Source organism: Triturus cristatus, chromosome 3_1 (genome assembly GCF_964204655.1).
Source record: "Triturus cristatus chromosome 3_1, aTriCri1.1, whole genome shotgun sequence".
Lineage (NCBI taxonomy): Eukaryota > Metazoa > Chordata > Amphibia > Caudata > Salamandridae > Triturus > Triturus cristatus.
In genome coordinates this window covers 827,244,800-827,258,774 of record NC_140583.1, presented here as the reverse complement: position 1 = coordinate 827,258,774, position 13,975 = coordinate 827,244,800, and the positions used below count along the sequence as shown (strand labels likewise).

Below are 13,975 nucleotides of genomic sequence, written 5' to 3'. Positions count from 1 at the left end.
CTAGTCAGGCTGTCTGCCCGAGTAAGTCTGGATAACAATTTTTAAAAATTTATTCTAGCCATTTGTGACCAGGAAATCAATTTCAATTCACAAAGGATGCTCTGGATCGCAGACCCTTTTGGAAGATTAAAAACTCTTTTTATACACACACTTTCTACCAAAACTAAAATATTCCCATTCTGTATACAGAATATTTCAGAACCTCAAGGTGTTATTGGAGGGATTTTGAGCAAAAATTCTTTCAAAAGTGGAGTATAAGGCAATCCCCTGTACATACCATTAAAACTCGCCAGTGACCATGCCTGTAATAATGCTCTTTCCACTTTAAATTAGCATTATACTATGAGGAAATAATTAATTCTGTCTCAAACTCCCCACGCAAAATGTGTATAAGATTGCTAAGCATCTTTTAAAACTACCAGTCAGAGATGCTCTCCCTGACGGCTCACACGCACGGTGTGATGAACTTGCAGAGTTCTTATCTAATAAAATAAAGGATATTTATAATTCCTTTCCCCCTCCCGCTTCTACTGTCAATCCGCTGTTTAAGGAGTACTCTGTGCCCGGTAAGCACTTTCTCAAGGAAATTCCCTTGTTGGGTATGGACACTCTAGTGAACATAATGTGCCTGGGTAAAATTCGGCTCCCCTAATGACCCTGCACTCCCTCAAATCCTAAGCAAGGCTGGGAAATTAGTCCTCCCGGTGTTACTGAAGTTGATTAACTCCTCCATCTTGACCGGACTAGTACCCCCACTATGGAAACATGTGCCATGGTGAAGGCACTATTAAAGAAACCCAGTCTCAACCCCGATATCCTTGGAAATTACCGCCCTATTTCCCTCCTTTCCGCAATCAGTAAAATACTAGAAAAGCATGTTAATTCAGTTATCTCCACCTTCCTCGAATCTCACAACATACTTCACCCCTCGCAAACTGGGTTTCGCCCCCAACATGGGACCGAAACCGGCAGTATTAAAAAACGCCCAAAAGATCATCGACAAAGGTGGATCAACAGCTATCATCCTTCTGGACCTCAGTGCTGCTTTCAACACTGTTAATTATGACATCCTGATCCACAGACTGAGGAATGTGTTACTATCAGGGAGTGTTATCACCTGGCTGAAGTCCTTCCTCGAGGACAGGATCTTCCAAGTCTTTGAAGGAGATAACTCTTCAAACCGGATCCCACTTGGCTGCGGCATCCCTCAGGGCACGTCCCTGAGCCCGACGCTGTTCAATGTCTAAATGAGCCCTCTGGCACAGATATTACTCCCTCTTGGGATAGAAATTGTCACCTATGCCGATGACACCCAATTAGAGGTGGCCTTAAATCATCCAGGAACTACCTCGCCCCGTCTAGGCCCCTGCCTGGAGAGAGTCGCCAAATGGATGGAATTCTCCTTCCTCAAATTGAATGGAGATAAAACGGGGCTCATGCTGCTGGGCAATTCACCCATCTTTGATATCGGCCCAGCATGGCCAAGTTGCCTTGGCTCCCCACCCACGCCAAAAAAACAGATCAAAAGTCTCGGCATGTGGCTAGACCGGTCACTCACATTTGATCATCAGGCAACGAAACTGGCCGCTTCCTGTTCTGGCATCCTGCAGATGCTCCACAAAGTTCTTGCGCTCCTCCCCTTCTCAGCAAGGAGACTCATGGTCCAGGCCTTAATCCTCTCTCGCCTCAACTATGGAAATGCTTTGTATCTAAGAACTCCATGGGCAACCACAAATAAACTGCAATTCGTTCAGAACTGTGCTGCTCGCATGCTTTTTAAGATCCCCAACAGCCTCTCTGCAAGACCTGCCTTGAAAACCTTGCACTGGCAGGTGCCTCCCCTCAACTGGGCTCTATGTAGCCTCAGTCCCCAAAATCAATAGGACCAGAAGTGGTGGCCGGTCTTTCTACTACACTTCTGTCAAGCTTTGGAACACTCTCCCCCTTCATTTACATTCAGAACCCAACCTCCTTTCCTTCCGTAAACTTTTGGAAACTTGGTTTTTCCAAAACCCCACCTACTAAACTGTTGTGACCTGCCTTGCCCTGTCTCTCTGCTAGCGCTGGGTCGCCTTCGGGTAGCCATGTGCTCTACAAATACACAATACCCCTAACATAACATAACATTACATTAAAATGTAACCCTAAATATTTGATTGTTTTGATTGCATCAACTTTCAATGTATCTATATACCAGCTGATCATTGACACTCTTTTACCAAAGACTAGCATTTTCATCCTATATAAGTTAATCCTAAAATTGTTTGATGCACAATATACTGTTAGTGCATCAAGCTTTTTTCTGAAGGCCTCTCAGAGCATAATCTAAAATAACAATATCATCAGCATACATTGAACAAGGAATGTAGATCACTCCAATTGTTGGGGAAAAGGAAATTAAATTATTTACAATTGTGGGATGATATGCCACATTTAAACTAAAAAAGAATTGGGGCTAACTCACATCCTTCATGTAGGCCATTGCTTACATGTGAAGTTCTTTAAGTCTTGTCTCTGAGCAAATTAAAGACATGATATATATCTCGTCGGATGGCCTGTTTCTCAGCCAGGGAGACAGAGTAAATTACTTTGTCGCTCCGGCGGAGATGCCGCCTGCTGAATTTGCAACCTGCTGAAGCTGCGGTAATTTCTAAAGCTTTATCAGGGACCGCCGTCATGGCAGTTCCTGACAGTGCTTTTCACAGTTTGGTGCAGGGCTCCATCAACATAAGGAAGCATTGAACCAAATTGTTTTTATTTTATTTTCAAAAAGAAAATCCCAAAACATGATTTTTTGGGGGGAAATACAAAAGATAATGCCTCTCTTGCCAAGGAATCTTCCATGGCGAGGGGAACCTTTTTTTGTTTTTTACTCTCCATTACCACGAGGGTTCTCCTGCCGGTGACAGACAGTAAAAAAATGGATGTATGACCGCCCATCCTAATTGGGCAAACAGACATTTAGCCAATTCTCTGACGACCCTAACTCCATCAGGCCGTCTGAGAAATGTGCCTATAGCAGTGACAGAGTAGACACCACTGTAGCCAGACCCATGGTCTGCCCGCATCTAATTCAGTCAGATGGAACACTGTGTTGGGGGGGAGGGAAGTCCATCGCTGTTGTGATGGAGTTCCCTTTACACAAACACATAAACCAATATCATAGTCATGAATTCAAAAGCACATGTAAGTGCTTTGTTGCCAATATTGCCATTGTACAACTTCAAAATAATGATGTTACTCTTAGTTTGACTATATTAGCATATAGAAAAAAAACTGTGGAGTAAATAAATATATTACATACCTCCAGTGCATTGTCAAAAAATTCTGAAGCAAAACTAAGAAGTTCCTTTCGCTTTTCGAGCATGTGGACAAGAGCGGTCCAGGCTTCCCCCAGAGTTTCTGCCATTGCTTCATACACCTGGCTTTGTTCAATATTACCATCTGCTACCTTGTCCGCTTCACATAAAAGATCCCATACATTATCTTCCAGTGACTGCAAAGAGAGGTTAACAGTAATTTTAATAACCTAAGCCATATAACTACACAACAAAATCATCAGAGAAGATTGGTGATACATTTGGAAAGTTATTACAGGTTTGGTGAGTTAACCACATGAAACTTTCATATACACAGGTCCCAATTCCAAAAGAGAAATATACATGTGGAGATCTATGCACATGAGATATCAACTTAGTTGCAATTCAGTAACTCCAGGTGGAAATTTAAACACCAACTAGTACAAGTTGGTGTCCCCAGCCCATCACGTGAGGGGTTGGGCACACATATAACTCAAAATGCACCTTTAAAGCTACGGCTGGTAACTTCACAGCATATGTTAGGCAAAAAACATAGCAAACAGATCTGCATAGCATAGTCAGAGATCACCACCTACATAATGTAAAACTACAAATCAAAAAGAATAAAAACTCAACTTTCATCAGAGGAAAATGACACACACCAGACACAAATATTCAATTTGGATGCAGTCTGGGCTCTTCTATTTACTCCTTATTCTTTGAGACAATATGGAACTACAGTTGTGTGTGAGAGAGCGAGAGAGAGAGAGAGAGAGAGAGAGAGAGAGAGAGACATGGAATGCGTTATTATGCATCAGAAGAGCATATAAAGTAGTGTTAGATGAGAGACTAGCTTTTTTTTTTTTTATAAATCATTAACAATTTGTATGTGTACAGTTTTCTAAGTATATGCATCTGCTGTATTTGGATGTTTTAATGTGCTTAATACACATGTCTGCCATGCCTGAAGTTACATGACTTTTTATATTAATTGTAATTTTTAATATGTTAATACATATATATTATAAATCTTTATTCAGTAAATAAAATCACCATAAAAGAATACAAATAAAAGACAATAATATCAGATTCATAGTTAATACCTACAAACAGTATATTTACTCATAAAACTGTGTGCATTAAAACAGTTAATCAGGTCTGTTATGATATTTGTGCAGTGTGATGTACATGGGTATATGTAATATCCAAAGTAACAATGATTTTTTACATTTTTTATTTTTTTATTTTTTGATGTATTTGTATACAATTATGAGTATGGGATTATGCAATGTCTAAAGCTATTTGACAATTTTGTGTTTGCTTTTAGGTGTTGTGGTTTGTACTTGTAGTGAGTTCCCTGCCTCCATTGCTTTTTATGCAATTCTCTTGCAGCACCTCTGCGTTACCATGTGAGGATGTTACTCACTCCAAGGCTTGGCTGGAGTAGAGTTGAGCCTGTTTGGGCTGTAGTGCTATTGGAGTAGATGTGGGTGTAACTTTGGGAAATGACAACTGACCTACTGTCAGTGGCGTAGCAAGGGGGGCGGTCTGAATTTTAGGGGCGGAGGCCTCTCTTCACCCGCACCCACCTGCGACCGTGGGACGGCCGTCGCGGGAATCGCCACTGCCTACCCTTATGTAAGTTGGTTTTATATTGCATGTCCCTCCTGTGCTCGACCTTGATTTTCAGTTTCCGTGTCCCACTTCATAGTAGCTATTCCCATCTTCCATCCACTCTCCAGACACTTCATGCTTTACACCAAATACATGTACATAAGTGTGCAGAACTCTCAGTACTCATAGTACAAAACCCCGCCCACAAGCGCTATGACCGAAGTAGATGGAGAACTGTCACAATATCTTAGTTGACTGCATTTATGATGACGTGAAGTAGTACTATGTTCTGTACTCATTCATGCCTTTGTGAAGAGTCCCCATAATGGGAGAATGCACATATACTACAGGATTTAGCAAATGAATGTGTTCAGTATCAAACATATTTCTCACTTAAATGCCATACTTCTGAAAGAAACAGAATAGTCCTGTTTTCTTTTTTTCTAGGGTTATATTGATACAGCCAATAACACCTCAATACAGGCAAATAATGAGCTCCAGAAATGTTATCAGAAGTTATCACCGGAATACCAGGAGTAAAAAGCAAAGCAAAAGCGACTCAATTCACAGAGATTTTACTGCGATTTACTTTTGTAGCTATTGTGGCCTATTCCTATATTATATGAGTCAAGAGTAAGCTAGAAGGCTACAAAAGTAAGTCACGCCTACTCATAGCTAAATCTTTGTGAACTACCCCAACCGAATTTGAAAGTTGAGTGCAAGGGCTCCAAAATGTTTTTAAAAGGGAAAGCAAAGCTTACAATGTAGAACACTTGACTAGGCTTCAAGTAGATACTATCTATACTATTTATCGATACTATTTCAACACTACCGTATATGGAAACATTGTGGCTAAGGGAGGTGCCAAATTCTAATAAACATCATATTCTAGCCACATGTGTCATTTAATCAGGACCAGACTACAAACAAAAATCAGCCTAGTCCAGCTTTCGTCTTAATTTCGAATTTGGGAATGTTTTTGGTAAATCGGTATTGTAATGGCCCTGATTCTAAGTTGTGCAGAATTTGGTTGGTAATAACAACATTCAGTAATTACAGTTGCCCCAGTGTGTGGTATTTACTGTGTGTGGTAATTACCTCTTACTCCATGTTCCCCACTCTGGCATTGCTTTGAATGGGCTGGTGTTCACAGGTCCTGTAAACCATTACTTCTTATTTTCTTCTACCTGAAATTCTCCCCTGGCCTAGGAGAGTAGCCATACTGATAGGGAAAGCTTGGCATATTGTCTTGTTGACAGTTGCATGTGCTCCTGAGGACAAGGCTGTGAGAGTGGAGTTGTCTATGCACCACTCTGTCAACTCTGTTTGCAACTGATATGGTTTCATTACTTTTGCTGTTTTACATCGGTTATTGGCTTGGCATGTAGTGAAGAATGAATGACTTTGTTTAAATACCGTGCCAAGGCTTGATCAAGATAGGGCATAAGAGACATAGCTCAGCCCCCTTCCACCGGATGTCATGGGCAGACTAACCATCAGTTCAGTAGTGCAAATGCTCTTCAGGTCTGCCTCCACTCAACTCAATGGGACTGCTCCCCTGCTGATATAGAGCCTCACCACATTCCTCCTATACAGCATCTCCAAAAGAAAATTATCATTCTGGAGACCACCTTCCATGCCGAAGTGTCTCCCTCCCAGCGACCGTGTCAAGAAGGGCGGGTCCCTTACAAGCACATCTTCACACCTCACAGCCATAGAGTGCAGCTCCAGTCGAGGGGTAACTACTCTTCACCTCCCAAGGCATAAAATTCTTCCCTGACAGATGTGTATAAATCCAGTGCCCAGAGGTGGGCTTTGATATCAGAAAATTTCTAATCGTGAAAAGCTTCTTTTGTAATGAGGATAAACACATATTTACAGCTGGTGCAAGAATATCAGATTATTACACTGTGTATGCTTCATAGACAGTGATAGACAATCTATATTCTTTTATTTTGTCCATAGAATCTCCTGGGAAATTAAACGTACACCTTCACTATAATAACCCTCTCACTAGGAGTTAACCATAAAAACATCGAGCCTCTACATGTACAGACCTCATTTGTGTACATAGCCAAGCAGGCACTTCTTTTTTTAAAAAAAAACTTTTTATTTAACATAGCTCTTAGTACCATAAAACAATAGACAGTGTTCAAGAAGCAGATTAGAAAATAGCGTTGTGGTGAACAAAAATTAGCACATCTGTACACAAGTGGGATATACAAGTACATGATTAGTCCCCGGACTCCCCCCCCCGATCCCCTGTATTTCAACTATGGCCCCCAAATCTTTTTCCATTTCTTTATGCAGCCCCTGCTCTTATATATAATTTCCTCAGCTCTTTGGCGCCAATCTAGGTCCCTCCTCCACTGTTCCCATTGCGGGGGTATCTGAGAGCCCCATCCCCTGGTGATGTTTCTTTTTGCTACACCCGCAGCTAATGCCAGCCAGAGTTCCACATGCCTCGTCCAATCGGTGTCTCCCTTGATCATTAACAACAGCCATTGTGGCTTCAACGTAACCACGTCACCCACAACCGCAGACATACTATGTGGTAGAAAATGCCTTCCCCCTGGCAACCCCTCACGCAAAGGGCCGATGGACTCCTGCCCCACTCGTATAGATGTGTCACTCGTATAGATGTGTGCGAGGGTAATATATCGGTGTAAAATTTTCAATTGGACCAACCTAAACCTGGGACGGATTGCTATTTCACGCGGGCTCTGTAGGGCATCTTGCCAATCATCGTCTTCAAGGGTACCAATGTCACGGGCCCATACCGCCCGAAGCTTCACCAAGGGGTCTGGCATATTGTTTATGAGCTTTTGGTAAATGGTGGATGTGGGCTTCTCTAATATGGGGTCTAGTAATAACCTGTCTTCCAGAGGGGAATATTCCAGGATAGAGGAATCTCTACTAATGTATGACCGAATGTAGTGGTATTGTTGCGAGTCATGGAGGCCTTACTCCTTCTTAAGGTAGGCAAAGGAGCTGGGGGCAGATCCCTTCCAAACGTCCCCCTAGTAATCTATGCCAATCAGCCTCCATCCCCTAAAGCCAGTCAATCGCGACACCTCTCTCAGCTGATCTCCAATCCACAGGGGGGTTCTACCGGTCAGTTTGTCCGTCCACCCCAGGAACTTGTTCGCCTCCCTCCAGCACTGGACCGCCACTCTAGGGTGTACAGGCCACTCTCTCCGCAACCTCTGAGCATACAGCAGATGATCGCTGTTTCCCTCTGGCATTACTAGTCTGTCTACTCTATAGGCCGATTTGGCGTTATCTGTGTATACCCAGTCATTGACTACCTGCAGTTGTGACGCCCAGTAATATAATCTAACAACAGGGAGTGCCAGGCCCCCGTCATACACCCCTCTAGTGAGTTTGTGGAGCGCTATTCTAGGAGTCCCACCATTCCAAAGCAGCGTCCACACTGCCTGTGAGGTGCGCGCAAACACCCCCTAAGGGACAGGATATGGTGTATTTTGTAGAATGTAGAGGAGCCTTGGCAGGGCAAGCATCTTAAATAATGCCGCACGGCCCATGAGGGAAAGCGGTAGTGATCGCCAGTGACTCACGTCTGACCCGAAGCGAGCCAACTGGGGTTCAAGGTTCCTGGCAAAAAACTCCTCAACATCCCGCATGATGTAGACCCCCAAGTACTTGAACCCGTCCGTGGCTACGGTGGCTGGGCATCTAGTGGGGACCCGTGGGGGGGCCCGACAAGGGGAAAATCACAGACTTCCCCCAATTAATCGTGTAGAAGGAATAGCTGCTGAATAACTCGAAGAGGTGTAACGCCTTCGCAATCGAGTGGTATGGCCATGCCATATACAGCACAATATCGTCGACGTATAAGGAAATACGCTCCTTTCAGTCGTCCGTCAATGCCAGGCCCCAAAAGGATCCGTCTCTCCTGATCCAATGGGCCAGTGGCTCCAGGACCAGGGCAAAAAGGAGTGGAGACAGGGGGCAGTCCTGCCTGGTACCCCTCCTAAGGGGAAACACCCTAGACATAGTACCGTTCACCCTAACCCGAGCCACCGGTTGTTCGTAGAGGAGACGCACCCAGCCACAGAAAGTCGGGCCAAAACCAAACTTCTGGAGTACCATAAATAAAAAGGGCCATTCAATGCGATTGAATGCCATTGATGCATCTAACGACATTAATGCCATCTGTGCATCCCCGACATCCTCCGTCATGTATAGTACTCCATAGAGGCGACGCAGGTTGTGGTGGGTGCTCCTACGAGGCATGAATCCAGACTGGTCAACATGCACCAAGTCAGGAAGAACAGAAACCAGCCTATCTGCCAGGGCCTTGGCCAGGCTCTTGGCCTCTACATTGATAAGTGAGATAGGGCGGTACGAGGAACATTGATCCACCGGCTTCCCGGCTTTATGAATGACCACAATCATGGCTTCGCGCTGATCGGGGGGAAGCCTACCCACCTTTCGTGCCTCTGAATTCATCTGGAGAAGGGGGTTGATTATGACGTTCGCCTGTCTCTTATAAATCTCAACCGGAAGCCCATTGGGTCCCGGCGCTTTTCCGGACTGGAGCGAGTTAAGGGCCTTCTCAATTTCGTCCCCAGTGAGGTCCACATCTATGCGGTCGCTCTGTACCCAGGACAATTTGGGCAGTGCAAAGTCCTGGAGGAATTCAGCGCAGTCGCCTTCCGTCCTGGTGCATACCGGGGAATATACCCTTTCGAAATGGGACGCGAACGCCTCCGCTATTTCCGTACTGTTGGATACTGGGGACCCCGACCCATCTATCACCTCAGCCACCCATGAGCGCACGCTGTCACGCCGCTTGAGCCAAGCAAGCAGCTTGAGGGATTTATCCCCCACATCATACAACCGGCGTTGTGTGGCCAGCACGTATGCCCGTGCCTCCTCCTCAGCTAATGCACGAAGTTCCCTCTGTTTGAGTGTCAGTCTGTGGTGGAGATCAGCCGAAGAGGCTATACTGGTGTCCTGTTCCATTTGTTCTATTTCGTATTCAAGTTGACTAATCTGTATGGACTCCTCTTTCTTTTGGGCCCCAATTAGTGCCTGGGCCTGCCCTCTCAGCACCGTTTTATATGCTTCCCACAATGTAAGATGAGAGGCTACAGAGCCCCGGTTTTCCTCAAAGTAGAGCCAAGAGCCCTCCCGGAGTTGTCCCCAATAGACTTATCCCTGAAGCGCCACGGATCTATCCTGGGAAAGGAGGCTTTCTTAATCACAGGGCCCAGAAGTGTGACGCCAACCGGCGCTTGATCGGAGATTCCACGGGCCATGATGCGGGGGTCAGCAAAGACGCCCATCTGGTCGGTGTGGGTGAAAAAATAGTCAAGTCTTGAGGAGGTCCCATGTCATGTTGAGTAGAACGTGTATTGTCTATGTGAAGGGTGATATGTGCTCCATAGGTCACTAAGGCCCAATGCCGTGACAAAGCCCTCCAGGCCCATCCCCAGATCGGTCCATGTCAGCATTCATAACCGCGTTAGTGTCACCCCCCAACAGGAGGAGCCCCTGAGGCAGATCTGCCAGGAATGGGCCCAGTCGTGGAAAAGCTGATGAGTGTAAGACTGGTGGGACATAGCAGGAGCAGAAGACTACAGTGCGGCCCTCCCATTTCACCGCTGCCGCGGCAAGGCAGCTCGCATCGTCGGATCATGTGCCCAACAAAACTGCAGGCAGGGCGTTTCGGATCAGAATGCCCACCCCCCGTGATCCTGATGTGAACCCCGAGTGGGCAACCATTTTATAGCCAAAACGATCTAGGGTCTTGCACCTATTCCCACGCAGGTGTGTCTCCTGAATGGAAACTACATCAGAGGAGTGTCGTTTGAGGTGCTCTAATACTAGTGTCCGCTTGATCTAGTTACCCAGCCCATTTACGTTTCAGGTCAATATTGTAAACTTAGCTTGAGCACTCATTACAGTCAGAGAGGCTTTTCAAACTTGGATAGGTGCTTGGACCCACTGTGTCATCATGCAGGATACCACACGCTATAGGACTATACTGGTCTAGAGTAACCCTGGGCGTAGTTCGCAAAGTAGCACTTCACGAAGCTACGCAAAGTGCACTTCGCACTACGTGACCTAGAGCAGAACTTAACAACCCCTGAAACAAACCCTCCCACCCCCCAGCCAACACTCCCACCCTGCCTCCCTGCTCGATGGGTCCCCAACCTCCCACCGTGTAAACATGCAGAGTACCTGTCGCCCCATTATATCCCCACACAACATGTAAGAGGAAACATGAGCATGCAGTCAGCCAGAAGAATTTTACAGAACTAGTGAATGTCCCACCCACTTTGATGTTATTTTAGGGCAATTCGATGCGCTGCCCCATGGGCGCGCCCCCACCCAAGTCCGCCCCCGGTTAATGTAGTACACCCCTATAGGCCCATAACAACACATAGCGTTAACAGGGAAGTTCGCAGTGCATGCTGTTTGAGGCGCCGCCTATCAAAACATCCCCCCCCTATAGCTAAACTACAGTGAACTCAGAGGTACCAGGAAAGGGAAAAAGGGGGAAGCAAAAGAGGGAATACCGTTCAGTCCTATTGGTCACAGTTCGACAGGTCACTTAATTACTCTCCTCTCAGGGCCCTGACTGCCAGGTAAGGATCTCTCGGCACTCTCAGTGTCCTGCCCAGTAGGTCGCTGGTCCGGTCTGTGATAGCATGCCTTCCTGCCCACTGTTCGCCAACCCTCCAACCAGTCGCTGGACTCCTCGGGTGATTCAAAGAAGTACGTCCTGCCACCGTCCAGGATCTTAAGGCGAGCGAGGAAGAGCATCATGTATTTCACCCCTTGTTCCTTGAGGGCTCTCTTCACCCCCTCAAAGGACCGATGTTGGCGCTGGACATGAAGGGTGAAATCCGGAAAGAACCGAATCTTGGCGTTTTCAAGATGGAGGTCTCCTGTTGTTTGCGCCGCCTGTAGAATGGCATCCCAGTCACGAAAGTTGAGAATATGGGCAATGAGGGTGCGCGGGGGTCCCCAGGCTTAGGCTTACCCCCAAGTGCACGGTGGGAGCACTCGACTGAGAAGTTGGACAGGCGTTTGGCTTTCAGGTGGTTCAGTACCAGGCCCTCTATGAACCAGTCCACGGCGGGGCCTTCCATTCCTTCCGGAACCCCCACCACGCGGATGTTGTTTCGCCTGGTCCGCCCCTCCTGGTCCTCGAGCCTGGCGTAGATATCGGTTTGATTTTTGGTGAGGGCAGCAAACTGTTCCTCAAGTTTTTTTGTTTTGGATTGTAGGCTCCTGATGCCCGATTTCGCCACTGCTACCTTATCTGACATCTTTCTGAAGTCCGCCCTTAGGAGGTTGACCTCCTGCATCACTGAGTCTTAGCTTGGGTTCCAGGGTACCCCGGAGTTCTCGAATCGCTGCCATTTTATCCCTCAAGGATGGGTCGGGCCGGAGGCTTCGGGATCTTCCTGTTGGCTCCCACCTGGAGCCCCGTCGCCCTTTCCCATAGCCACCATGTATCTGTCAATCTAGTTTGACTGGCCCTGGCCCTGAGGTCTATTGCGAGCACGTAGCACTCGGGAGGGGGGGAACTGGGCACCCCACTACCACCTCAGGCCCAATCAGAGCTCAAGAGGCAGCGCGCACAGGGTGTCCAGGCAAAGGCAGTTCCCCCAAGGCCCGGCTTTGCACTACTATAGGCCCCCTTTAGCGACGTTCAATGCGGCCAGCTGCTCCGATAGGAGGGACTCGGGCCGCCGCTTCTCCGCCCACAGCCCGCTCACTTATTCAATTCCGGGCCTCCACAATTGTCCAGCCTAACGTTTATCTCCACTCTGGGGGGGTGGCCCACACTCCGATCTCCCAGGCCGGACAGTGCAACCACATGATAGGCCCTCAACCCTGCTACTGGACAGGGTGTTCCACTCGGTGGGTGCTTATTTCGTGGCAGGCGTCGCTGTCCCCACCGCTCCCAACACGTCGAGACTTGCCTGCGGCTTCACCGCGTCTGGCCCGCACTCACCGGCTGCAAGATGGAGGGTGCTTCCCCCAGTCCGTGGCTCAGCTCAGCTGCCTTCTGCTTGCAGATCCGGGAGCGCCGGCTCCCCCCGCTGACCACGCCGCCTATGCGTGCTCTGCGATTTGAAGTCAGATGCGTGTCTGAGCCTTCGTCTGCGGCCGTTGACCCCAGGCTGTATTCACCGCAGTGTCAGGGCGCCATTTTGGCCGTTACAGGGAGAGTTGCGCCGACCCTAGTTCTACGGGCAAAATTGCTTAACTGCGGCCGCCACAGTGCCGCTCAGCCTGCCGCCTTGCTCCAGCTTGGCAGAGCCGCGTCTATCACCACGGATTGCCCTCAGATGGTGTCGGATGGTTGGTTTAGATGCTGACTGCTAGCGGAGCTCTAGCGGCGAGTGCCCATCTTCCGCGGCTGCAAGCCACGCCCCCCCAGGCAGGCACTTCTGAGCAATGGTGGTATATTTTTGATGTGACTCTAAATACATTTCGCTGACCAGTACACACTTGACTCATTGTAAAGTATTGGCACAATCCAGGCCCAAATCAATACAGAGGAGTGAAACTTGATCATGCAGTGTTGGGGCAATAACCAACAATAATGGCCCATTATGGCACAGTGCTGACCTTATTGTATAGTCTATAACAACCAACCATAGAGACTATAACAACTGTGCAAGCCTTCTATCACACAGGAATGGGGAATAGCTGCAGCTGTAACCCTGTGGCATGGACATGGTGCTCCAGTGTGGCCTCTCCATACAAGTACAATGGACAGCGTAAATATGTTCATTGCATGCCCCAGAAAATGAGGATGAGCCCTTCAAAAAAGGATCACTTTAAAATTGCAGCTGAATGGGTGAGGGTACCCGGGCCTGTAGGATATTGATTTGTGCTGCATGGCTAGAAAGAGAAAATTGAAAAACGCGTTGACCCTCCCCCATTCTACTCCCATGGTAGGTAAGACAGATGAGTTGCTTGGTCCCTCACATTAAAACCACCATTTGGGAACAGCTAATAGTGAGTTTGCTGTCGGAATTAATCGATAGTTTTATTTTTCTATTACCTTTCAT

General features: G+C 47.1%; 1 protein-coding gene across 5 annotated transcripts in view; it reads right to left on the bottom strand.

The window, feature by feature from the left end:
- The window catches only part of CCDC141 (coiled-coil domain containing 141), a 635,983-nt gene that overhangs the window by 416,326 nt on the left and 205,682 nt on the right, over window positions 1–13,975 (bottom strand). For all 5 annotated transcript variants that reach the window (XM_085645202.1, XM_085645203.1, XM_085645205.1 and 2 more), the window contains exon 3: window positions 3,305–3,496. In XM_085645202.1, coding sequence (XP_085501328.1) covers window positions 3,305–3,496 — 192 coding nt within the window. The remainder of the gene's footprint in view (window positions 1–3,304; window positions 3,497–13,975) is intronic.